This window comes from Babylonia areolata, chromosome 21 (assembly GCF_041734735.1).
Source record: "Babylonia areolata isolate BAREFJ2019XMU chromosome 21, ASM4173473v1, whole genome shotgun sequence".
NCBI lineage: Eukaryota > Metazoa > Mollusca > Gastropoda > Neogastropoda > Buccinidae > Babylonia > Babylonia areolata.
The window spans coordinates 27,199,606-27,226,173 of NC_134896.1; the positions used below are offsets into that span (position 1 = coordinate 27,199,606).

A 26,568-nucleotide genomic window follows, 5' to 3' on the forward strand; every position below is an offset into this window, starting at 1 on the left:
GCAGTGTCTTCTGGGGTTAGATGGTACCCATTTAATTTTGGTTCCTACATGTGCAGGATTTGTACCATTACTTGTTGTTGGAGTTGGACTATTCAGACCATTTCCATTGTACGAGGAGCTGTCTCTACATCCCTCCAGTGACAGCCTGTGTCCACCTTCCCCAGGTTAATACTTGACAAAAGTTCATCACAGTGTTGAGTGCAGGGAACATTGAACCAGAATATGAAACAGTTTCCACTGTGTTTTCAAGATGACCAGTGAAGTAAGGCAAGAGTTTTGAACCTTCAGTTGGTAAAAACATCATGTCAAGACAACAGCACCAATTGTAGCACTCTCATTTGACATATTTTTACATTGTATGATATCAGACATGCCCAAACAATTCTCTTACATGATTCCCAATTTCCAGTGGTCATCCTTTTCAGTTAAAACATAGCAGTTTGCTCCTTTTTGACACTGGAGGGAGAGAGAAGTGGGCAGGGTAAAAGGGAGGGGGTTTTCATTCTTACCAATATTTGCATTGATATAGATGTTTTTGATCCTGTGTTGTATTTCTCCATGATCAATAACCTTTGTGCAATGAATTTATATTGCGGTGCATGTGAGAAGGAAAGTAAACAATGGGAAACAGATAACTGTTGAAGAATATATTCAGTAAAAAATAAATGCAAATGTCGGTGCATAATTTTCCTCGTCCAAGGAGACCACAACCATAACTGTCACCTGAATACCAGGTACTATGAAACGATGTGGATATGACCGACAAGATTTAGTAGATGTGGTGTCGAGAATGCTAAGCAAGAAATATTTCCGTAACTAAATCATGACCAAAAAAAACCCCCAAAACCCCTAAAAACAACAAAAAAACAAAAAACCCAATTGAAGTCAACTGAAATAAACTGAAAAGATGACAAAGCAGATGATTTGTTGCTTAAATAGGAAACTCAAGTTATTCTATTTTTACATTAAATTGCATCTTCTGTAGCAACCGATCAGACCTGCACCCCAGAATCTCAGGGCTGTACCATATGCATACATCTGTCAACATACCAGAAAGCAGAGGAAGTTACGGAAGAATGAACAAACTTTTGGAAAATTTGGCAAAGGGTGACAATGAACAAGTTAAGAAAGTTCTGGATAGTAACACACATGATATTTCTCTCCAGAGCGAAAGACATGCATCCTAAGGGTGATGTAACAACATGGAAAGGTTTTTTCATACGAAAGAAATTCCCATTCTTGAATGTGATAATTCATATGCAATATTTCAAAATCAAACCATAAGTAAATGCAACCATAAGTAAAGCTATCACACAGAACGCAGAACTAAGAAGGACAAAATGAGCACTGATAGAAAAGAACACAGTCATGCAGATTTCCAATAGGAATTGCTGAGCTGAGAAGAAATAATCCAAAACATAAAAGGAAAGAGGTATACAATAAAACTACTACCAAAATAAGCATGTGAGCCTGTAGTACATAATTACAGAATTATCTGAATGGTAAAAGGAACATATGAGGGAGTCAAAAACAAGAATGTGGTATTCATGTGTAAATGGCCATTCGAGTGAATTATAACATGCGATAATCTTTCCTTCTCTCTCTGGCTGTATCAGTTTGATCTTTTTGTCTGGCAGAAAGGAGTATTTTGTGGGTACAGGATAACAGGCCTATTCTTTTACAAAATGTATGACAGATGTACTGTCAGTGGTCTTTCATAGGTCAAGGAAGAATGGTCATAAACACACACACACACTTGTTGAATTTTTTTTTTTTTTTTGGTTACGCTGCTGGTCAGGCATCTGTTTGGCAGATCTGGTGTAGCGTATATGGATTTGTCCGAACGCAGTGACGCCTCCTTGAGCTACTGAAACTGAAACTGAATTTTTTTTTCTATTACTCTGAATATAATTTTTATCTGTACTTCAGAAATATTACCCTACGTAATGGAAAGTAACTGGATTTCTTATTAGTACCTCCCTGAAACTTTATCCATGAGATACTGCAGTAAATGTTGCAGATGTTTATTATTATTTTTTCATATAAATTAATGGAAAATTTTTTTTCATGTCCTGGTCCATAGTAGGTGTTTTCTAGTGAACAGGAAAAAGGGATGAGTGAAAAATAAAAAGGTCAATTTCTGCTAAGTAAACCATTATCTGCAATTTCAGTGACCTCCGCAAACACACACAGCCATTGAGGTATGTTGTCTTTCTGCAATCCTGAATTTCGCAGTATGTAAAAGGACTGACTGTCCACATCGTGTTCAGTGGAAATACATACCTGATGACAACCCCCCTCCACCTCCGTCGCCAGGAGAAAATCATTTTGTGTTTCAGCTCAAGTTGCACTATGTCGATATTTCAGACGAGAACATATATTCAGAGACTACACACACCCATTTGCTGTTGCTGCTGTCTGCTAGTGGAAAATGCGGCAAAGCAAGGACATGGGAACAACACACTTGGTCTGGTAGGCTGCGTGCATTGAGGACCCAGAACTGGCTGTGGCTCCACTGTCCGGCCAAAATACCCCTGTACTTCTTCCCAATTTTTTTACGTCTTTTTTTCTTTCTTCCTCAATATGGTTGATGAAAAACTAATCAAATTTGAGAGGATCAGACCATTTATTTACACAAAGTGATAAAAATTATTCAAAGACCCTCTCTCTGCTACCAAGGACAAAATAGCAAGAGAAGTGAATGGTAATGGTGTGTTTAATTTGCTATTTCTTTGACAAATCTGTTGCAAAAACAAATATCTCTCTCTTAGTTTCTGTTGGTCAGTGTGTGTGTGTGTGTGTGTAAAAGAGAGAGAGAGAGAGAGAGAGAGAGAGAGAGTCAATTTTTATGATAATTAAAGGTCAGATAGAGACAATCTTTTTCTCTGCACATCACTCCAAAACGATCTCTTCTTAGTTACTTTATGTTTGATTTATTCTTTCTTTTTTCTTCTAAAAACTTACTGTAGTGTAAAACACTGTACAAAAACAAATGAAATGTTTATTAAGAATATGCATTCTTTACAAACACAGAATCCAGTCATGGAGTCAAATCATACATTCACTGAAAAGTACTGTCCTTCCAGCAGTCACACAAGCTGGCATAACGTAACATGTTATTGCATTTCATTTTATGACTCCAAGCCAAATGTCCATGGGTGGGTTCACATTCCATTTCCATGTAGAAGCACATAAAATATGACTGGACAGTCTTGAAAACTTGAATAACCTGTCGGCACATTTGCTTGTCAATACATCCATTCAGGCACACACAATGTGTGTACACACATATAAACCCAAGCATTCTTGTTCACACACATAAGCATGCACAACCAAAAACACCTGCACGCACCCACATTCAAATTCATCTGGATTATCAGGTAAGTAGTTTGCTGCCAATCATACAAATGTACACAAAAATAACCAAACTCGGGAATACAATGTGCTTCCACCCTGTCCCCAAAACAAATCTTTCAAAGGCACAGAAGTGGCTCAGAGTGTTATGGTGTGTACTGCCTCAAAAATAACTCCACAGTATTCTGAAGGATTCAATTGAGAGGCAGGTCCGGGGACTGTATCTGGAGGTAATATGGTTGATTCACTTGAAGTTTGTAATGAAGAAAACAGATGAAATACAGATGCAACGAAATGCCAGTTATGATGAAGAATGATTTTGATGATATGACTGATAATGCAGATAACACCAACAAAAACCCAATTGCAATGAAAGATTAATTCTGGTGACTGAAGTATGATTAATCTCTCATGGTGAATTTCAGGTAATATTCCAGATGCCATATTCATTTTTCACAAACAAGGATAAACATCCACACTTACTGACCACCATTCATGCATGTTAAAAGAAGGAAATGTAAACAAGCTGAAAAATATCTTGTAAGAAGCATTAAAATTTCTACTGGTTTCTGAGAAAAAAAACAACAACCCAGTACTGAAGCATGTTTTAAGCAGTTTCAGAAGCCGACACCCAAGTAAACAGAAAGTCAGCTGTTCATAGGAAAGTGAGTGCCTTTTGATCCTCTAATAATGTTCCAACCATGCACAGATGAGTGAAATTATAATGCAAGTGGACAGTAAGTTTAAAATTTTCGAATGACAAAAAAATGAATCATGGGAAGTCTGCCATGTGTGTGTCCTTTTAACAGTACCTGTTTATCAATATTGTCATCTGTTTTAACATTTGGGTGACCAGTTCGATTGTATTGTGGGTGGGCTTTATATCTTCTGATTTTGGTTCATCTGTTTGATTTTATATAGGTTTATTTATTCTGCTTATTACACAGTTATGATATTATTCTCACAAGTCTTGAGTTTTATCTCACAACCAGTACAGTGAGAAATACTGACGTCAAAGGGGAAAATGATCTGTTCTTGGAACTACCACATATACTTTCAATAGAAACAAATTTTAGTTCCAACATGTACAATAAAAAAAGAAAAAAAAGCAAAGAAAAATGGCATAAACACACTACTTTTCTGAAAGGGACACATGTACACTGTTCAGTGTGTGTGTGTATGAAAGAGAAAGAAAGAGAGAAAGGGGGGTGGGGGGGGGGGAGACAGAAAGACAGAGAGAGAGGAGCATATATGGATAGGGCTTTTTTCCCCTGAATAAAACTTACAAAAAAAAACAACAACCCATATTGCACCTAACTTGTGTCAAACCTACATCTCTCTACAGCACACTCTTTGGAATGATCTGTATTTCTCCTTGCCCTCCGGTGATCACCCTCCCCTAAACCTCTTCCCCACCTTTTTGCACATGACTTTAAATCGGCATGATTTCAGTACACTGGCTCATTTCATGAGAAAAACCATGAACTTCACACTGTAATGAGAAAATATTACCCAAGTTGGCAATGAAATGCATAATGACAAATATGGCAATATCAAAGACACGTACTTATCACTCCCCCCCCCCCCCCCCAGAACCCCCCTCCACTGAAATCATGAGACAATACCAAAAGGAAAAGGAATTTAGAGTTTTATGGCACAAGCCAGAGGAAATTGTCACTGGTTGCTTGTTTATTCAGGTACTGAATTAACAGGTTATTATCTAAAATGATGGCACTGAAATCAGATTTTATACATCACAAACCAATATGTCAGCATAGACATATCTGAAATCAGTCAAATCGGTCAACAGTTTCAGCACTAAACTTGGTCATACATTAAGTTCAGTTTTGAATAAGTTAAATTTATCAAAAAAACAAAAAAAACAAAAACAAAACAAAACAAACAAAACCCCCCCCCCCCCCCCCCCGATATTTCAGACCCACAGTCAAAGATTCACTGCCTCAAAATAATTCATATGTTCAAGCTGTTTTTTGTTGTTGTTTTAAACACGACTGACAAATTCTTTTGTCACTGATTTTGGGTTTAATTATTCTCTACTTAGTAAACAATTTTGTTATTGAGGGTAACATAATTTCCCATCTGATCGATGAAGAATCCAAAGCCGACAATACTCTGGAACTTCAAAGTAAATGGTAAAAAAAGGGCTTCAAAGTTCCCAAAGTAAACATTAGTAATTACAAAAGCGAAGAAAAAGAAAATAAAAATGACCTCACACTGGTGTTGGCAAATTTATACAAACGAGGTGGAGGGAGAGTATTACTCTGCCAAAGACAAGAAATCCAATACACGAAATCATACAAGATCTGATCCAATAGTCTTGTCAGTTAGGCTGCCGTTTCTGAACTGTTTACTGTATTGGATAAACAGGTTTTATGTTTTATTGTAGTTTTGACTTGTACTTAAAACACAGCCTTAATTATGCCTTGTCTAGTTTAATTACGTGATGTTACAAATGATACATCCAAAAAATGGATTCTACCAAAGAACAGTCCAGATGTTGTCTTTACAAGGCTCACACTTGGAGGAAGGTTTGAAAAAAACTGATGCAGATCAACTTTGACAGCTGTGTAAGGAGACAAGTGTGTGTCACAGGTTAGTTTTTTGCTGGACTGAATAGTTCTGACACAGGAGCAGAGGCCAGAGTGCCCGGAATGACTGTGATGTGATCCCAGGTGATCACCTTCAATGGCAATTTAGCATCCAGAACAAATGCTTCAATCAAATGCAGGCGGGTACTAATGATAAAAGATCAGTTGCACTGAGACGTGTTTTTCAAAGCTGAGGGAGACTTTCCTACTTTTTCTTCAATTCCCAAGGCTCTGTAGCTGCTGGTGTTTTGCCTCAAACGTCTCTCTTACTGCTGAATATCATGCTGAAAGTATTCTGCCCAAAGTTATGCATTTTATCCATGAACAGCATCTAGATGTGGGCCCAGCAAAACACTCCTTCTACATGACAACACAGTGCCCATAATGCAAAGGTTGTTGACAGCAACAATCCATCCAAATTCTCCCTCACCCATCCTACAGTTCTGAATAAGCCCCATGCAAATTCTGGTTGTTTCTTTTTCTGATACAAAACCTTGCTGGCAAGACGCTTTCAAGAATCCAGGACTTGGGGGAAAAACAGTGAAATCACAGCTTGTTACCTTATTTCAGACAATCATCAAGCATTTGACTATTGCCAGAGGAGGCAAAAACTCTTTGTGAAGAGATGAGAGTTCTTGGACTAAATGCAACCCCCCACCTCCCCAATGTTTTCCAAAGAAACTTCTGTTAAGTGACAAGACTTTTGGATCAGCTGCCATAAAAAAATCTCACACAAAACTAAATAAAAGAAAATCAAAAGGCCATACTCTGGTCTCAACAAATACAGTAAGGTAAATGAAGAAAAAAGAACCAAAAGAAAAGAGAAAAAAGCAAATAACAAAATTCCAAAAAGAAAACCACCACCTCAAACATAACACACTTCTACTGCATATCATGGGTTGTACAATCATGCCATCTTCTCTGACAAACTTATGAATAGTAACCACAATGACTGAATAAATCAATAAGTGGCCATTGTAAAGAAATCAGTTGCTCTGATCAAATATGAACATGTTCAATTTTTCCCTGCAGATTTTCAAGTTGTATTTGTGCAGAAGTCAAGTGGGTGGCTGGGCACAGTTTCTTTATGGTTTAAAAAGTGCTTTTTCAAGTAAGACATGGATAGGTGGGGATAGGGGCAACTGGGAATGCTTATTTCATACAGACTGCACACATCATTCATCTGAAAAGGCCCAGTCTAATTTCAACTCTCATTCTTGACATCACACACAAAAAACATGAATATCACAGTGGGATGAAGATGCTTGATCAGAAATTGACACAAGGTGACCCATGAAGCCCATAGGCAATGAAATGGACTGCATCAAGGAGGAAAAAGGCACCAACAAACATAGAGAATCTGCAAAGAACACTGGAAAAATGCTACAAACATTGCATAGATTATCATTTCTGTTTGTAGCTCAAAAACAAATTTTGAAAAATGAAAACGTAATAAATGTTCCTTTGCAGACAGAGCTATGTCATCCTGTGCCAAATAACATTTTTTCAGGTCAGTTTAGTTACTCAAGGAGGCATGACTGCATTCCTAAAAATCCACATGCCACACCACATCTGCTGAGCAGATGCATGACCGGCATAATAACCCATCGTGCTTGGTCAGGCCTTGAGGAAAAAAAAAAGAAGGAAAGATGAAATAAAGATAATAATGATAATAAATAAATAAGATAAATAACAATAATAATGCTAATAATGACAGGTAAGTATATCAAAATATAGAGCAGGGAAGGGTAAGCAAAAGACAAATGCTAAGAAAATGGGACACACTCAGTGAAACCCAATCGTGTGCACCCACACATGCATGGATGCAACTGAAAATGTACACTCACAAACACGCAGACACACACACACACAAACACATACGCGAACACAACAGGTATGCAATCAGTTGCATTCTCACTGGCATGAAAGCCACAAACAAATGTATGCAGGCCTAATACTACAAATAAAAGCACATGAGTCCCAACACATCAGCTCACACACATATATATACACGCACACATACATTCCCCTTCTCCACCTTACAATTACACACACTCACACACACACATAAAACACAGCTCCCATGACACACATACAGAGGCACAACAGTTATGCATCAATTTGCAGTCTTATGGACATGACAGCCACAAAGAAGGCCCAACACCACACATACAATCATGTAAGTCCCTACATTACACATAAAAGCATACAAGTCCCAGCACATAAACAAACACATACACACACATCAACATTCCCCATCTCCCACATTACCCACACACACACATTCCAATGTTATCGCAGCTCCCATGACAGATATAGGCACACACACACACAAAATACCTCTTTGTCCAGGAACAGAGACAGACATGTTTAAAGATCATAAAGAAAAGAGACTGGAGCAAGAGTGAGTGAGAGATAGACAGCGAAGTACAGTCATATTCATGGACGTAAACCTAGAATGTACCTCTGACGTCGACAAAAAAAACATAAACCTGAACACAAGCATAATTGTATACAATACATAAAATTATATGTTGAAACACAAAGACTGGGACACAATGTTGGGAACTGCTGCTGACACTAAGTCATGTGACTGACCACTTCCTTTATTTTTTACTAGAGGATTAAAGAAAAAAAAAGAGAGGAAGAAAACGAAAATAAACTAAAAAAGAATATGAAAATAATTATACATACCATATTTTTCTGTCTATAGGGTACTACCTTTATACTCAAATCTGACCCCTGCATCTTATAGGCTGTATGAGCACTATCTGTCTGAAATTCAATTCTGACCACCAGGTGGGGCCATCTGACAGAAAAAACTCAATATATGAGAACATTGTTGATCACAATGAATGCTCACAATAGTCTAACCACTGTTCAAATTAACATGGCTCATGTACACCATTGAATCAAATTGAAATCGAATTGCATGCTACACAAAATTTCTACTGAATGTGATCACAGTTCGCCCATTGGCCATGAGAAATGAGCAGTGTCTGAGTTGGGGATAAACATATGGTGTGAAAGTAGAAAAATCAAAAGTGAACTGATTCTTTTTTGAAAGCCGAATGCAAAGCAAAATGGCAAATGTGACTGAAAAGTAGTGCTAGCAGACTGGATTCTAACTGAACAAACTAATGAACTGGGGCTTTACAACAGTGTACATTTGACTAAAGGCTGTAAAATTGGAAAAAAAAAAAGAAAAAAAGAAGAAGAAAAAGCAGCAGACAACAGAGCAGACAAACGGAGTAACAGAGCGGAGTCAACAAGCAGATGACAACACGCCAGATTCCGATCCAGTTCTCTGAAGATGACGTCACAACTCGGAAAACAATATCTGCTGTTGGCAAAGAAAATAGAAGACTTTCACTTTTCAGCAGGTGCGGCTTATTGGATGTGTGTGCCTTAAACAAGTTCAAAACAACTTGTTCTCTTTAAATTCAGGGGGTGTGCCTTATGCGCTGCAGCACCTTGTAGGCCAAAAATCAGGGTAATACACAAACAAAATAAACGGACATAAACAACCAAAAATAAAGAAATGCCAGCGGGCAACTCACATTCCTACACTCTTAAAATACAACATAATACATGAGACTAATTCAGTGCTCCCCCTCCCCCCCCCTCCCAGAAGCTCAGGTTTTGTAGAAAATATCAGGGTGAAAATAAGAACGGAAGAGAAAACAGAAAAAAAGAAAGAAAAAAACTGAAAAAAAAGAGCAATTGAAAATTGGAGATTTCAAGCACAAAATGTCCTGAAGATATGACTGAAAGAATCCCTGCATTCCCACAGAAGAGGCTGCAATGGATGGGGGAAAAAAACTGGTGCAAACCACAGTGAGCAATTCTGGGTTAGGTCACTTTTGACTGTGGGTAATGTATCCAACTGGTTTGTAGTCTGTTAAGTCTGTTTCTGGAGCAGATGCTTGTGTGTTCCTCTCAACTGCCTGTGAACTGTATGCAGGTGGAGCCCCTTCTACAGGTACCACTGGATTAAATCCAGTAATTGACAAGTAGGTCTGTCCGTTCATGTCTTTGGTTATAGCAACAGACGACTGGCAGACAGCAATACCAGGCTGCCCCACCCCTATGCCAGGTTGCCCCACAGTGATACTGGGCTGACCCAACCCGATGCCAGGTTGACCCATGCCAATTTTGGGCTGACCCACCCCAATGCCAGGCTGACCTAAACCAATATTGGGCTGACCCACCCCTATGCCAGGTTGCCCCACACTGATACTAGGTTGTCCTACCCCAATGCCAGGTTGACCCATACCAATGTTGGGCTGACCCCCCTCAATGCTAGGTTGTCCCATGGCAAATGTGACCTGTGGCATGAAACTGATGGGTGCTTGAACAGAACTGGTGTAAGTCGGGTACACAATTGAATGGCAGACCATATTTGGCCCCAGAACACCAACTGGTGCTCGTGCTTCAATAGCCCCCATGGCAGGCAGGATGCCCAAGGGAGCTTGGGAGGACAAGGGACTAAATCCAGAGAGAATGGTCCCCACAGGTGGTAAAGGACCTGATGCAGGGGTAAGAGGAGGGGCAGAGGCTGTACTGACAGGCTGAATGGGCTCTGGTGATGTAGACCCTGAAGATGTCGGCGACTTCTCATCATGCTGCCTGGGGCTGGTTTTTTTGTATTTTTTGGTTCTAACTTTTGCAAACTCCTCATCACTCATTTTAAGCATAGTGTCCTTCGTGAGGATGTAACCGTGGTGTGTCTTCATATGACGTTTGTACGTGTTTCGAGTTTTGAATCCAATACCCCTTTGGCAGAACTCGCAGTGGAAGGGGGTTTCTCCAGAATGCTTTCTGAGATGCTCCTGCAATGAACAGACAAAGGATTGTGTACATTTGTGCAGTTTTAATTTGAACTGTTATTCTACTACTCAAACCCCACAGCTGTTGTTCTAAAAAATTCTAATAAAAAAAGAAAAAAAAATGTATCAAAGTTAGTTTTAGACTTGCCCTGTCTTCATAGCTTTTCAACTTTGACAATTGACAGAAACTCCAAATGCTTGTGCAGCAATCAATCAAAAAAAAACCAAAACAAAACGAAAAAACAACAACAAAAAAACATTGTCTGGTAATCTCCTTTTCTTGTGTTTTTTCCTTTCACATTCTGATAGCTGGAAATTCACAATAATTGTATGTACACGTCCTTCAATTGTAATTCCTGCCTGTGCTACAGTGACCCAGATGGCCCACAGTGCAGGGGGTATAGGGGGTTAGCACTGTTCATAAGTTCACTTGCAGATGATAGCTGATCAATACAAGGGTGCTTTTCTAAAACCATGCAGTACATGGAATTCTTGACTTCCTGCCCTGAATAAGAGGATGGTTTGCATTTGAGGTTAACTCTAGGTCAGCCAGAGCTGCACTCAACCTCCACTTTCTTTCATTTGCTGGCTGCATCTAGCTCTCTGACAATCCCCACACCCCCCTCATCTTTACAAATCATCATTCTAACATTCAGTCACGTCAAGTGAACCACCTGACAATATTTTTCTACATCTAGTACTAAATCAATCACTGTCAATTACTCGTTAAGTTTCTGCAATATCTTGGATGGTTGTATCTCATTTTGTTGTTGTACACTGCTGTTTCAAGCCACTGGGATAAAGTTGTGGTTTTTTGTCTGCCATTTTGAAAACATTGTAACAGGGCAACATAACAATAACATCAAGAAATTATCATACATAGCATGATTGGCTGTTGTTCCTCACATATAATTAAAGTAGACATATCAAGTTTTCAGACTGGTGGTTACTGGGACACATCAACTTTAGATAGATAGGTCCGTGAAAAATCCTGAAATAATGCTGGTGAACACACACACACACACACACACACATATATATCTATATATGTACATCATGGGGCAAAGAGTGAAGCATTTTTGCAGACATACTTATACGTCACGCAGCACTGAAGAGGTTAATAACTGATTTACTGCAACTACAAAATGTGTAGGCTGCATATGGTGATTCAAATTACATTAAAAAATTTTAAATACTTATCATCAAAAACACATTTTTGTAATCTGTTGAAACGTCATGATACATATTGGCAGTCTTATCCAAAGTGGAACAGCATTCCACCAATATCAAAACAACTCAGTTATAAATTCTTAACTGTTAAACTTTAAACCCACTCATCTAATTCCATGGCTTTACTAAGATACTTTTCAGTCAAGATTGCGGACGAAGAAGTAAACTGTGTCTTTGACACGGATATTAATCGTACTGATTCTTGTCAATTCAGTACCTTCTATGAAAGTATGATACATTGGTATGCAATAAAACTGTTGATGCTATAGTAAGTATCATTCTGTGTGGTCTGTCCAGAACTTATCTTCAATGCAGACAAGAAACAGAATGGCACGCTCTCTTAATTAACCTATTCAACCATGGGAACTTTACAGCCTCAGCAGGCTTCAATGCCATACTTATGCGGAATAAATACAGAAAATATACTGTTTTTCCCCCAAATCGTAAATGGACATATCCGGAAAAACCATAGATTTTCTTTTTGTGGATCATGATCACATAGGAACATGAACAAAGTTTTAATGAGGCAAATGTGAAGCTAGAGCAATGCTCAGGCACAGGGGTCTGTGAGTGACACCAGCATTTTAACCAAACATTCTGGCACTGAATTGTGAATGACCAATCTTGCAGATCTGGAAGCTTAACGAAATAAAAAGTTCACAATCTGGAAATAAGCTTAATGTGCAAGACTTCCACCCCTATAACTGGTATTGTGTGTAAATAGTTTTTTTAAAAACAACATTTCATCCAAATTCGGTGCTGAAAAAGTAATCAAAGAGAAAATGAATTTGATAAAGTTTACTGCAGACAGACACCAGAACCACTTTGTTGCAAGTTTCTAGAAAAAAAATTCTGAACTGAAGCTCCACTATGCTTCAAAGTTTATTTCCATGAAACAAGTCTTATCTCAGTTCTGTGTTCACCTGCTTGCCTCCATATTGGTTTACCTGCAGCGTGATTATCAAACAGTAGCAGTTTTCTGCACAGACTAATAGAGTAATGATGAAACAGGAAATGCTTGACTCTTCAAGTTCAATGAAAATAACCCTAATTCCCAGCTTTTCATATTTTTTTTAGAAAAAAGCACCCAGTCCTTAAGGAACACTGGCAAAATCAAAACCCACGCTTTGTCCATTTGGTTACCTCCACCCAAAGCATGAAAGCCTTCATCATTGTGTACTGTCCACCTGGATACTCAATCACTTGCATATTGTTAAAAAAAACACCTGAAATTTACCAGACAAACACACACAAGTAACTGAACAAGGGTGATCAAATATGTTACTGTGCCTCCCTTGCCTGAAAATCAATACCAGCCACAAATGTAACTTAAGCAATCACTTAGATGGCTATGTTGTCATCTTCTTAATCAATAAACACTTAAATACCAAGAACAAGTACATGACTCATCTAATTTTTCATAATTTTTTTCTCTCTTTTTCTCCTCTTCTTACGTATGTACTTTTGCAAATTGTCAAAGTGTTATCAAAAACAGAAAGAAAGGAACTCATTGAACTCTAAAAGCCCAAACCAGAGGCAACACTGAATTTCCCTGCAAACACAAACGAGTAACTTACTTTGAAGTGGCTTTTGTGTCGGAATTCACGTTTGCAGTGTTTGCAAGTATACATATACTTTCCCAGGTGAATCATCATGTGGTATTTTAGAGAATGCTTTCTTGTATATTCCAGATTGCACACATCACATCGGAACTGCTTTATTCCTGAAAACAGAAACAGGCAGCAGGCATTTATTTCATATTTTGTAGCAAGGTAACAGCTACCAATGTAAACATACATTTTGAAAACAAACTTAATCAAAGTGATCTGTTTCACCAATTGTGACAATTATTCATTATGTGGCTTTGTGGGATTTATGTAATGTATGTGAATGAGTGTGTGTGCATGTTTGTGTGTGTACGTACATGTGCATGTTCATGAAGTGAGGTCCTATTTGTCTGAGTATCAGTATCAGTAGCTCAAGGAGGCGTCACTGCGTTCGGACAAATCCATATACGCTACACCACATCTGCCAAGCAGATGCCTGACCAGCAGCGTAACCCAACGCGCTTAGTCAGGCCTTGAGAAAAAAAAAAATCAAAAAAAATCTCTCTCTCTCTCTCTCTCTCTCTCTCTATATATATATATATATATATATATATATAAGCGTACATACATAAATAATAATTATGATGAAAAAAAAAGAAAAAAGATAGTAGTAATGAAAATAATGATAAAATAATAATAATAATAATTAAATAAATAAGACAACAATGATGATAGATAAGCAAATAAATATAAAACATGAAGACACACATTCACACATACACCCACACATGCATAACAGATATGCCCCCAAAACGCAGTTTCATAGATATGAAAGCACAGTCAAATACATATAAACGTACATGAGCTCCAACACACACACACACACACACACACACACACACACACACCACAAATTTCCCTGCACCTCCTCTACCCCCTCCTCCACACACTCGGAGTTTCTAGTCTATGTATCGCAGCTTCCACGGCACACACACACACACACACACACACACACACACACACACACGCACACGCACACACACACACTCACACACACAGATGAACACTTACTTGTACAAGCACACACACACACGCCCATATCTCCCACCCCCAACCCCACACACATATATACAAAGATATATATATATATATATATATATATATATATAATATATACGTTCCAATATCCTGAGAGGTGCATAAAATGTATGAATGTGAGTGAGTGAGTGAGTGTGTGTGTGTGTGTGTGTGTGTGTGTGTGTGTGTGTGTGTGAGAGAGAGAGAGAGAGAGAGAGAGAGAGAGAGAGAAAGCCAGTTTGCATGTTTGTGTGTGCGCATGAGTATGTGTGCATGTGCATGCATGCTTGTGTCTGTATGTGTGTGACTGGAGAGAAGGGCCTGGAAATGTGTGCTGTCAGACAGTGCCGTGAACAAATTTGTGCAGGGCGGTTTCTTAGGGTTTTATGTGCTTACGTTTGTTATGTGTGTGTGCCAAAATTAGCTGAAAGGGGCCCATTTTATTCATTTATGTTATGGTGTGGGGGTTCTTTCCCGAGTTAACTGTCCATCTCTTTAATTCATCTAGCAATTGGGATTCTCTCAAGGCCTGAAGAATGCATTGGCTCTAAGCATGGGTATCAGCAAGTTGTATATGGATCAGTGTGTACAACGACGCCTCCTTGAAACTGAGCCACTTTTGAGTGTATAATACTGAATGAGTGACTATAGGTGTATGACTCCATGTGTGTGTGTGTGTGTGTGTGTGTGTGTGTGTGTGTGTGTGTGTGTGTGTGTGTGTGTGTGTGTACCTTTCCCTCAGTGTATTAAAAAACAAGAAAAAAGAAAAAGAAAACATTTTTCTTTCATTCAATTCACCTCACTGCACTAAAATATGTGGGTGTGCACTGGTTGATTCGTCTGTGTACAAAGACATTTTTTCAGTGCAGCAAAGGTAAGATACACTCAAGGTTTTGATTCAGGTCAATTTTCTTCTCTGAACCATCTGAATATAGTCAGGAAGGTGGATTGCTTATCTAATGTCATTGTGAAAGTGACTTAATGTAATAGTTTGTAATCAAGACAAGAATGCACACAGGGACATGAACGAGCACCACTCAGATTCCAGACAGACAATTACTGGCAGGGGCAACAGGGTAACATCAATGGCAACTTACCAGCATGTGATCGATAATGGTTTACCAGCGAAGCCGCTGCTGTAAACACCTTGCCGCTAGTACATATTCTGCAGACTAAGGGAAAATGGTCATCTTTCTTCTTGTCTTGTAGCTCTTCAATAAATAATAGAGCTTGGTCCTGGAATTTGAAAAAATGACATATTTTATTTGAAACAATCAAAACAAATGAATACCTATGCAGTCATTTATCTCTTCAAAATATGATTCGTGTGAACTCACTCAAATAAAGCACATTTTGGTCCAGAATCTGATTTGATAAATTCATGTCCAATTTTCATGACAAGCATGATGAAAAACAGTTTTTAAAATTTGTATACAGATTTGTCTGTTTGCCACATCCACTGGAACCCTCCCCCCCCCCCCCCACCCTTTTAAAAAATTGTGATAATGATATATATATATTAAAAAAAAAAACCCAAAAAAAGCCAACAACAACAACAACAAAACCCCAACTATTTCCTGACTGAAACTAAATCATAATCTACTGTCGGAATGATAATCCTTTTTTTTTTTTTATAAATCCTGAGTTCATATTTTTATTCCAATTCAGAAGTTACAAAATGCAAATCATTCATGTCAAGCTACTAAAAATTATTCTAATTTTTTATTTTTGACAATGCAAGTTAACCTCTTCAATGCCAATAACATGTAAGTCAACATCTGGCTCAAAAGTGTTGCCATAGTGCCTATAACTTATAAGAAACCCACTGACATCCTGCATCTATTTTGTTTGGCACAATGGACACAGACTCTGAATAGTTGGTTTAATGTGACTGGATTATAACATATTCTTTAAGTGAGCATTCATGAGGTGGAAGACCCAAACCCAACATACACTTTTAGTGAGCATTCATCAGGTGGAAGACCCAACATACACTTTTAGTGAGCATTCATCAGGTGGAAGACCCAACATACACTTTTAGTGAGCATTCATCAGGTGGAAGACCCCTTTCTTCTCAATAATGATTTGCTAACTGGACCACTTGGGGTGCACAAGGAAAAGGCCTTGGACATAAGACAGTGGTTTCACTCAGTGGATTTACACAACTTTGCAAGATGTGCAGATGATTATGCATGAGTATGATACTTATGTATAACGATGAGAGATGGAACTATTCTGTCTCATGATTTGTTTCAACTCCGAGGTGATGACAACGAGAGTTACAACATTCGACACTTTCTTCTGTCCATCTATCCAATCACTGAATTAGACATCATTTCTAAGCAAGTGACCATGACTGACACTGTGACAGTGAAAGCACAGTACTTTTACGTAATTTGAGAAGAGGGGGAGGAGGGATGTTAGAGTTGTGTAAGACAATAGGTTGACAGCCAAACAGAGAGTGGTAAGGGGGCATAGCCCCGACCTGTCAGTGAACAGTCTTTCCACAGTGTTCAACTGCCAGGAGTGGCAACAGCCAATAATCCACGATTTTCATCAAACCCGTGGTTGACGGACATAGACAGGAATCACATGTTTTTACTTTTTCAAGTTTTTTTTGTCACTGATCAGTTGACCAATTTCGTTACAAAGAAGGCAAACCAGATGCACAGCAGACACTTTATCAGTAAGTTACAACCAGGAAGAGAATATCATCAAAGCACTCTCTCCTCTTGAGGGGGATGCTATTAGGTGTAAGAAAAGCTTGACAGCTCACTCTTTGAGAACATGCTTCACTCTTTATCTTGATTGAACCCACATATATTGTTGCTGGGACAGTTTTTCACTTGCATGACTTCAAGTGTTGTGATTGTTATCATGAACTTAACAGTGGTGGTTGTTTTTTTGGAGGTAAAATCAAACAATAACTAGTTATTACCAGCTGTGTCTTGTCAGTTTTCTCAGGAATGTCATTCTTTGGAGGTGGAAATAGCCTTTTTTAATGCATAAAAATATTATCTTCACTTTGAATGCCTGAATAGTTATCTTGATTCAAAATAATTTGGGAATAAAGCCCAGATCTATAATCCACGTTCATTTTCCCTTCACAATGTCGATCGCCTTTGGCATAGTTTATGATTTTTTGTTTTTTGTTTTTTGTGAACATTATTATTTTAATCAGATGTGTTAGGGACGAGGGAATGTAAAAAAAAAAAAAAATGTGTAGCAAAAAACAAACAAAAAACCCCCCAAAAAACAAACAAACAAAAAAAAAAAACAACCACTAAACTTAAGTAAACAAGACTCTGAATATCAGTGTACATACAAACAAAAGTACATACATAAACATACATAGCAGTGGGATTGATAATTATTCGGTTTTGGAAGTTTTTTATTTTTATTTTTATTTTAATTTTTAAACATTTTTTTTAAATTCCATTTTGGTAGGTTGACATTTTACAACAACAACAGCATCTTAATGGACATTTATAAAGAAGAAAAAACAAACAAAGAACAAAAAACAAACAAAAACAAACACCATAAATACTTTGATAGAAACAGCCAAGCAGCTGGATTATACACTGGTTGGTTATCATCATGGAGTATTATCATTCATTTCTTAAGATCTTACACAAGCTGTCAAGGAATACAAACTGTCAAGTATCTTAGAACACGTTTACAGAAAGTGAACACCTCAATCATTTCTTATGAATATCAATAAAAAGAAAATAAATATGGGTGGTTAATTTTCGTTAATCATGAACAGGTTACTAATCATTTGTGATCAATAATTTGTAAGGCAGCCATCTGGCAGAGAAAATGGTATGGTTAAAGTTAATATATGCATTATATTCTTCAATTCTATATCGAGTTTTTAATTTGTTAAAAAAAACTGATATTTGTGGAAAGCTGTCTTCAATTTTACATAAATATAAGTAATACTTTGCAAACAATATTATAAAACACAAAACAGCATCAGTTGTTATTGTCACATCATGTCCAAATAGCACAAGTGATTCTGTTAACTTTAAATTTCCTGCGTTTACACATCTCTCTTTTATCAAGTCCGTTAAAGCGTTCCAAAACATTTGCACATAATTACATTTCCAAAAAGCATGATCAATACTGTCTTTGTGTTCTCTACAAAAACTACAGTTGTTATTATCCGTAACACCAATTTCTTTTAAAACAATTTTTGTACATAAACATCGGTGTATTATTTTCAGCTGAAACCATTTCAGCTTTACATCAACTTTCTTGTGTGCATGGATAAAACAAGATTTCCAGTTATGATGCATCAAAAGCTTTAAGTCCCATTTCTCACAACATTTTGGTTTCATATCATTTTCAATCAGCACATCATAATATGGTCTTGAGCCTTTAGAAACAGAAAACAGAAAACAAGTGTTTGAAGCAGAGCGAAGTATTTGTGTGTCTGTTGCTATCCACATGAATATTATGCTTTTTAACTAATTCATTTATTGTTGATTTATAGCCAGCATTTGCTTGTGCAAATCATATTTTTCTTTGAAGCGTACATATGAAAAAAAATTACCATCATCATCAAAAAACTGTGCAAGACAATACACATGATGATTACTGAGCAGTCTGGATATAATACACCTTTTACCAATTTGAACACGATTATTATAACACAATGGCTCTGCAAGCAGTTCCGCTGAGTTTTTTGGTTCACATTTATAAAAGAAAATCTTATAACTTTCAAACACATTTGTCCAGAACTGGTTATATTTGGCAAAATTTAAGATAAACTCTGGACCATATTTATCAATAGCTGGCCATTGGAGGAAGTTACACAACAAGAGGTGCTTCCACTTGTGATTTGAATTTTCAGGTTTACGAATCCAATAAAGCTTTAAAGATAAGGCAAACAATTTAACATCAGGAAGACCGATGCCACCATTTTTTACACTTTTATGAGCAGTTTTACGGCTAATTTTATCTGGTTTATTGTTCCAAACAAACTTATAACAAATATGTTGACATGTATTAAAAAATGTATCTGGTGGGTTTGGCAAAAGCAACCACAGATGAGTCAGTTTGGAAAGAATAACAGATTTCAGAATTGCTACTCTGCCTAGAGGCGTTAACTGGCGTTTTACCCATATCTTATACAAATATCTTATTTCTGCTAATCTCTCTGAATAGTTTATAGTTACACATTCTTTTAAATCATTAGTAAACCAAATCCCTAAAATTCGGAATCTTGTAGGATTCCAGTCCATACCTAAATGTTCCATATAACGCGTCTTAGAATTCTTTTTGCTCCCTAACCAAATAGCACTAGTTTTGCTTGAATTCAAATACAGACCTGAGACACAGCCAAATTTATCAAGAGTTGTAACACAACATTCAAAAGATTTCCTATCCCCAGCAAGTAGAAATTCTGTATCATCAGCATATTGGGTCAGTTTATTCTCAACATCATTAATTTTTATTCCTCGGATATCCGAATTTTCCCTTACCATTATAGCTAATATTTCTACACACATTACAAATAAATAAGGTGATATAGGGTCTCCTTGTCTGCAACCTCTCTTAACTTCAAACCAATCAGAGACCTGACCATTCACAATCACACATGACTTAATATTTGTGTAAAATACACTAATCCATCTACACATATTTTCTTTGAACCCAAATGCATTTAACACTTTAAACATGAAATCCCAATTTATTGAGTCAAAAGCCTTTTCGAAATCTATGTTCAGCAATAAACCAGGTAGATTATGTTTATCTAAGTAAGCTATGGTATCATATATCAACCTCAAATTATCTCCAATGTATCTATTTGTAATAAACCCTGTTTGATCTTCATTAATAATGTTAGGTAATACTGGTTTCAAGCGGTTAGCAATACAAGATGACCCAATTTTATAGACTACATTTAAAAGAGAGATGGGTCTCCAATTTTTCAAATATTGTCTTGGCTTATCACCTTTGGGGATACACGTAATCACTCCTTCCTTTTGCACAGAAGACATTTCTCCTTTCCTGAAACTAGCATTAAGTGCCCCAACAACAAATATTCCTATTTTCTTCCAAAAGACTTAAAAAAATTCTGCACTAAAGCCATCTGTACCTGGACTCTTATTATTTTTCATATTTCTAATAACTTGTGCCGCTTCCTCCATTGTAATCATACCTTCTAAATCGCTTGCTTCTGACTCATTCAAACATGGAATATAATTCACTAAATTTTCAATTTCACAATGTTCCACCCCAACATTCACATATAAAGATCTATAAAAATTATGTACTTCATTTAAGATATCCTTTTGATTTGTTAGAACATTGTCGTATTGATCAATAATTTTGGCTATGTGTTTACTAACATAATGACGTTTTTCTAAATTAAAAAAAATATTTACTAACTTTCTCTCCCTCAGCTATCCATCTAGCTCTAGACCTTAATAATACCCCTTCCATCCGCTTCTCTCGAATATCTTGTAATTGTTTTTGCTTAATTTCTAGAACTTTAATATCTTCTTTATTTTTATTTTGATATTTATCTAAGTTACAGATGTCTCCTTCTAACTGTCTTTCTTCTTCTATCATTTTTTTCTTTTTCATTGAAGCATAAGAAATTGTTCTCGATCGTATTTTCATTAAAAGAAAGTCAAGAAAAATGTCATCAAGAACAGAGAACACCAGTTCATCATCCGGTGTGTCATCATAATACATATTAATAGCATTTTCTTTTTTAACATTATTTATTTCCATATTTATTTCATCCACATATGCTTTATCCTTTAGAAGAGATGTATTTAATTTCCAAAACGTATTGCGCTTTACATTCTCGCTGAATTTAAGTTTCAACGAAATGGCTGAATGATCTGTTCTGTACCCATATTCTACGTCTGCATCATCTATCAAGGATACTACATGTGTCTGAGATCAAAAAGAAATCTAATCTAGCCTGTTGGAAAGGATTAGTTCTTCTCCAAGTGTAACGAGGGCAGGTCTGGGTTTAATTTGATTTCACTTAAAGGTTAGATGTGCATACACAAGATCCGTGGAACTCTCCAGTGGTGTATAATAAATCAATCTAAATGAATGCATTGTAGTTTTAACTGCTTGTTTCGAAAATAAAACCCAGCAAAACATGTTGGAGGTGACACTTTTGGGAGTAATGTTACTCCAGTACAGGTGTTCATAACAAAACTTTCACTTCTTATTTATACAAGAACTCGGATATACATATACACCTCCAAACATTTCGCACAAATACATTGCTAAAAAGGGGAATGGAAGTCCTTAAAAGTAAAGGAATTACTCAGTGACACGGTGCCAAAAAAAACAAACAACCTGTTTGTAACTCAGTTTTCATGACCAAAAGACAATAAATACTTAGTTTTCAACATTTTCTTGCAAACTGTCAAGGATTACCTACTGATTATGCAATGAGTAAATTTCTTTAAGTTACAACATATCACGTGGTGGCAACATATCATTTTAATATTGCCAACTTGCTCTCAGAATATAAAAAAAAGGCACAACAATCTTAAACAAGAGAGGTAAGGCCTTCAAGACTCACTTGATAGACATAAAAAAAAAAAAATCAAAAAAAAATCTAATTGTTAAAATGTGTTCTGTATTTGTTATTATAAAGCTTCGGGTTAAAAAAAAAAAGGAAAAAAAAAAGTCCTAACTAGATTCCAACCCCGCGTGTTCAGGTGAGAAGAAACTGTCTTACCCATTACACTATTGTGGCTCCTTAACTGACATTCTAAAATTTAATATCTGAACATACTTTTTTAAAGGGTGATAAATTGATTGCGGTATTTGCAGTGAGAATGCTGTTTAAATCATATTATTCTGGTGTATCTTGGGCATTCAAAAAATCTTTAAGGGCAATAAACAATTCTTTTTAAGTCCGTGGTAAAGGCGACGTGGCTATCACCGCAATCACACTGCAACATTTAGCCGTTTTCTCTAGATCTAGATAGATGTACAAGTTTAGTCACACCCGCCGGGAATGTAGTACGACACAGTCGATTCAATTTCTTTTTTATGTTCATTCTAGTTTTATAGTTTTAAAGTTGATATGAAAATTGAGTATTTTGTTAAACTAGAGCCAAGTACTTCTAAAAGTCGTATGAAGTGAAAAGGACTTCATTTCGAGAAAAGTCAAGACTGGAAATTTTTTCATTTCATCAATTCAAGGGTATTAACTCACATGGTTTACAATTTTTAACTGTGAATTCCAACTGATTCTGTGGATATTTTTATGGCAGTTTGGGGCATAATCCAGTAAGTGATGAGGCGTTCACAAATCTTTCGCTGAATAAACATTTAACGGTCTCCTTCTCCAACTTTCCATCACATGTTATCGTGTATTGTTGATTGAATGTAGGACTGAACGGGCAGGTCAACAACTTGAAACAAAATGGCATCGTTCGCGCTCATGAAGAATATGAGCACGCGCTTTGAATGTGTATAAATATGTGTATGCAACTGATTTTTGCCCATGACCTTCAGGGCTCAGCCAATAGATCTATAAAGTCCACTCGTCGTACTGATTTTAGTATTTTCCGAAAAAGACCACTTGGGCGAATGAACATTGTGAAAGCCCTGTACACTGAGAGTAAAACACACAAGCTTTTTATGTACTAAGTATGATTTCAAAATGTAATGTTGAAGATGAGAAAGATCAGTTTAAAGCAAATTAAGTCCCCTAGCATTAATTACAGATTAATTTCCCTTTTTTTTTTACTATCTGCACCAAAACGTTTGCAAAATAAATATAACTTCCATGCTTAGCAAAAGAAGTTCCTGTTTGAACAAAAAATGATAAAAATGACTGCTCTTTTGTTGTGTCAGAATATCAGATCAAAGTGCCAAGTTTAAAGAATAAAAAAAAACAACAACAAACAAAAACAACAACAGTAAATGCAGTTTGCATATAATTTGACTTCTTTTTTATATTTTTTTGTGCCCATCCCAGAGGTGCAATATTGTTTTAAACAAGATGACTGGAAAGAAGTGAATTTTTCCTATTTTTATGCCTAATTTGGTGTCAACTGACAAAGTATTTGCAGAGAAAATGTCAATGTTAAAGTTTACCATGGACACACACAGACAACCGAACACCGGGTTAAAACATAGACTCAGTTTGTTTACACAAGTGAGTCAAAAATGGGTCAGACTGAGAGAGAGAGAGAGACAGAGAGAGAGAGATACAGATTGAGAGGGGGTGGGATGATGCAGATAAAAGAGGAGACAGGAATTCAAACACAATGACAGAAACCCCTGGTTAATCTATAGGAAAAAAAAAAAAAAAAGAGAGAGAGAGAGAGAAAAGAAAAGAGAAATATAAAATCACCTTTGTTTGTTTGGGTACAGCTTCTTCTTTTTTTCTCCGAAGCATCATCAATTTTCTTTTTTTTTCACCATCTGAAACATTGGGAGACAATGGAGAGGGGAAAACCAGCTCTGTTAATGACACATTGCAAAGACTGCACTTTCAAACCAACTGCATCATATAACTACATGAGATGGAAAGAAATCATCATGGACTTCACTGGCTACGAAACTCCTGGAGTTGGGGCCGAGTTCCTTTGACCTGTTCTGACCCTTCTGTCTTGTCGTTTGGCATTAATGAAAAACTGAATCAATACTAACTGCTATGTTCCTACTCAACATTGCTGATGTTAGGATTCCACACACAATAAATTACAGTTCCTGTCCATTTTAGACAAATGTCCAAAACAGAACCAAACCACAGAAATTTCTTCCCCTTTTTTTGTGGGCTGCAACTCCCACGTTCACTTGTATGTATACAAGTGGTCTTTTACGAGTATGACCGTTTTTACCCCACTATGCAGGCAGCCATACTCTGTTTTCAGAGGTGTGCATGCTGGGTATGTTCTTGTTTCCATAACCCACCAAATGCTGACATGGAATACAGGATCTTTAACATACGTATTTGATATTCTGCTTGCGTATGCACACGAAGGGGGTTCAGGCACAAGCAGGTCTGCACATATGTTGACCTGGGAGAGGGAGATCAGAAAAATCTCCACCCTTTAGCCACCAGGAGTACTGAGATTCGATCCGGTGACCCTCAAATTGAAAGTCCAATGCACTAACCACCAGGTTTACTGAGATTTGATCCTGTGACCCTCAGATTGAAAGTCCAACGCACTAACCACCAGCATTAGTGAGATTTGATCCCGTGACCCTCAGATTGAAACACACTAACCAATTGGCTATTGTGCCTGCCACAGAAATTCAATGTCTTACTCCTGACTGAACTGTGTGGTGATGAGTACAAAAGCAAATCAACTGAATTTCACAGATAAAATGAGATGACAATGAAGCGGAACTCAAATCTGTGCAGCATGATTTCTACCTTCACACTGGAATCTGGAAACCCGCAACCAAATTCATCATTACTAAAGTTAACATGGGGGGAGGGGGGAGGGGGGCGCCGGGGGTGCGGGGTCACCCATGTCAACTCACCTTCGGCAGACTGCACTGCTGTATCCTGCACCGTCTCTTCCTGTGTAGCAAAAGGATCTCCCCCCAGAACAAGCTTGGGGCTTGCCCTGTCCACTGGAGACCCTGGTTCCTGCAGGCTGATTCCACTGGAAATAGACTCCTCATCAGACAGACTGCTTGGACTGGACGGCTGATCAACTTTAGGTTTCTCACCAGCAGGGGCTGCATAGTTATGGTCTGGGTATGGAGCTGCGTAATGAAGTGGCTCCCTGTCTCCCTCTCCTTGAAATGACTCTTCTCCAGACACATCACTGGGCATACTTCCAGCAACCATAGATCTCGCTTTTTTAGGTGGTGTTTCATGCTGACTTGTTGCAGTTTCAAGAGAGCAGTTTTCTTTGTTATTGACTGCTCTTTTCCTTTTTGGAGCTGTTTTCTTGACCTCAGAAAGGTTGCTTGCTTTGTCCTTGCGAGCAGCAGCTTTTGTTGGTTTGGTTTCCTGAGTACTTTTCTTGGGCTGTGCAGCTGAAAATACACAATCTGTGATAAAACCATAAAACAAGAGGCAAAGCCTTCCTTGACTGACTCAGGAACCTAGCTAAATCAATCATGGAAATTTCTCGAGGGACAATGGACACAGTCCATTTATCAATACTCCTGACAATCTGTATCAGTATTTTTAACTCTTCCCTGTATTTTCCATTAAACATGCAATTTTTGTCAATTAGGTTTTGACAGTCTAATTGACAGGTAACCATAACAGTGCAAGTATGTGTCCTAAGCGTGTATATAGTCAAAAGAAATAATAAAAAGGAGGAGTTTGTATTATACTCCATGTTTGGTGTTACATATACTTACCATGTCAAACTGATGCAAACTAGGCCTATGGTTTGCTCTGCTTGGCCAAATTTCGCGCAGTGAAAAGACGGGCCCGCCCGCTCTCAGCCAATCAAACGCCTTTAAAAGCTATAAGCGCTGAATCATTCCAATAAAACTTATCATGATTTTGCAAATGTACACTTATCTTCAGATCAATTTCACAATAAAATACTTAATACAAAATTGTCATAACTGATCAAAAGGTGAAAATCAAACCACCTGAAATATAACACACACTTATATTGTGATGTAATAATGCAACGATACGCTTCTTTTCATGAATGAAGAAAACAATGATATCGAATTTTGAACAGTTTATCATTTCAAGGGTGAGCAGACACTCTTGATGTTGCTTTTCCTTTCAGTGGAACACAACGATCAGCCATCTATCTCAGAATGCAAATGGTTAATCTTGTGTGTTGTGACTGGCTCTGATCAGCCATGTACCATGCATTCAACTATGCTTGGTGTGCATAGCACCCAATAGAATGAACAAATTAAAGTAACACTGTCTAAATGTCCACCACCATACTTTATCATAGTGTTTTTTTTTTTAAGTGCTAAAACATGGAGTCTCTG

General features: G+C 37.3%; 1 protein-coding gene across 1 annotated transcript in view; it reads right to left on the reverse strand.

Moving 5' to 3' along the window:
- Positions 1-5,292: 5,292 nt before the first annotated feature.
- The window catches only part of LOC143296319 (uncharacterized), a 29,869-nt gene continuing 8,593 nt past the window's right edge, over positions 5,293-26,568 (reverse strand). The window contains exons 5-9 of the mRNA XM_076608188.1: positions 25,132-25,635; positions 23,993-24,063; positions 15,744-15,882; positions 13,600-13,745; positions 5,293-10,795 (exon numbers count right to left, since the gene is read on the reverse strand). Of these exons, the coding sequence (XP_076464303.1) occupies positions 9,821-10,795; positions 13,600-13,745; positions 15,744-15,882; positions 23,993-24,063; positions 25,132-25,635 (1,835 nt within the window). The 3' untranslated portion in view covers positions 5,293-9,820. The remainder of the gene's footprint in view (positions 10,796-13,599; positions 13,746-15,743; positions 15,883-23,992; positions 24,064-25,131; positions 25,636-26,568) is intronic.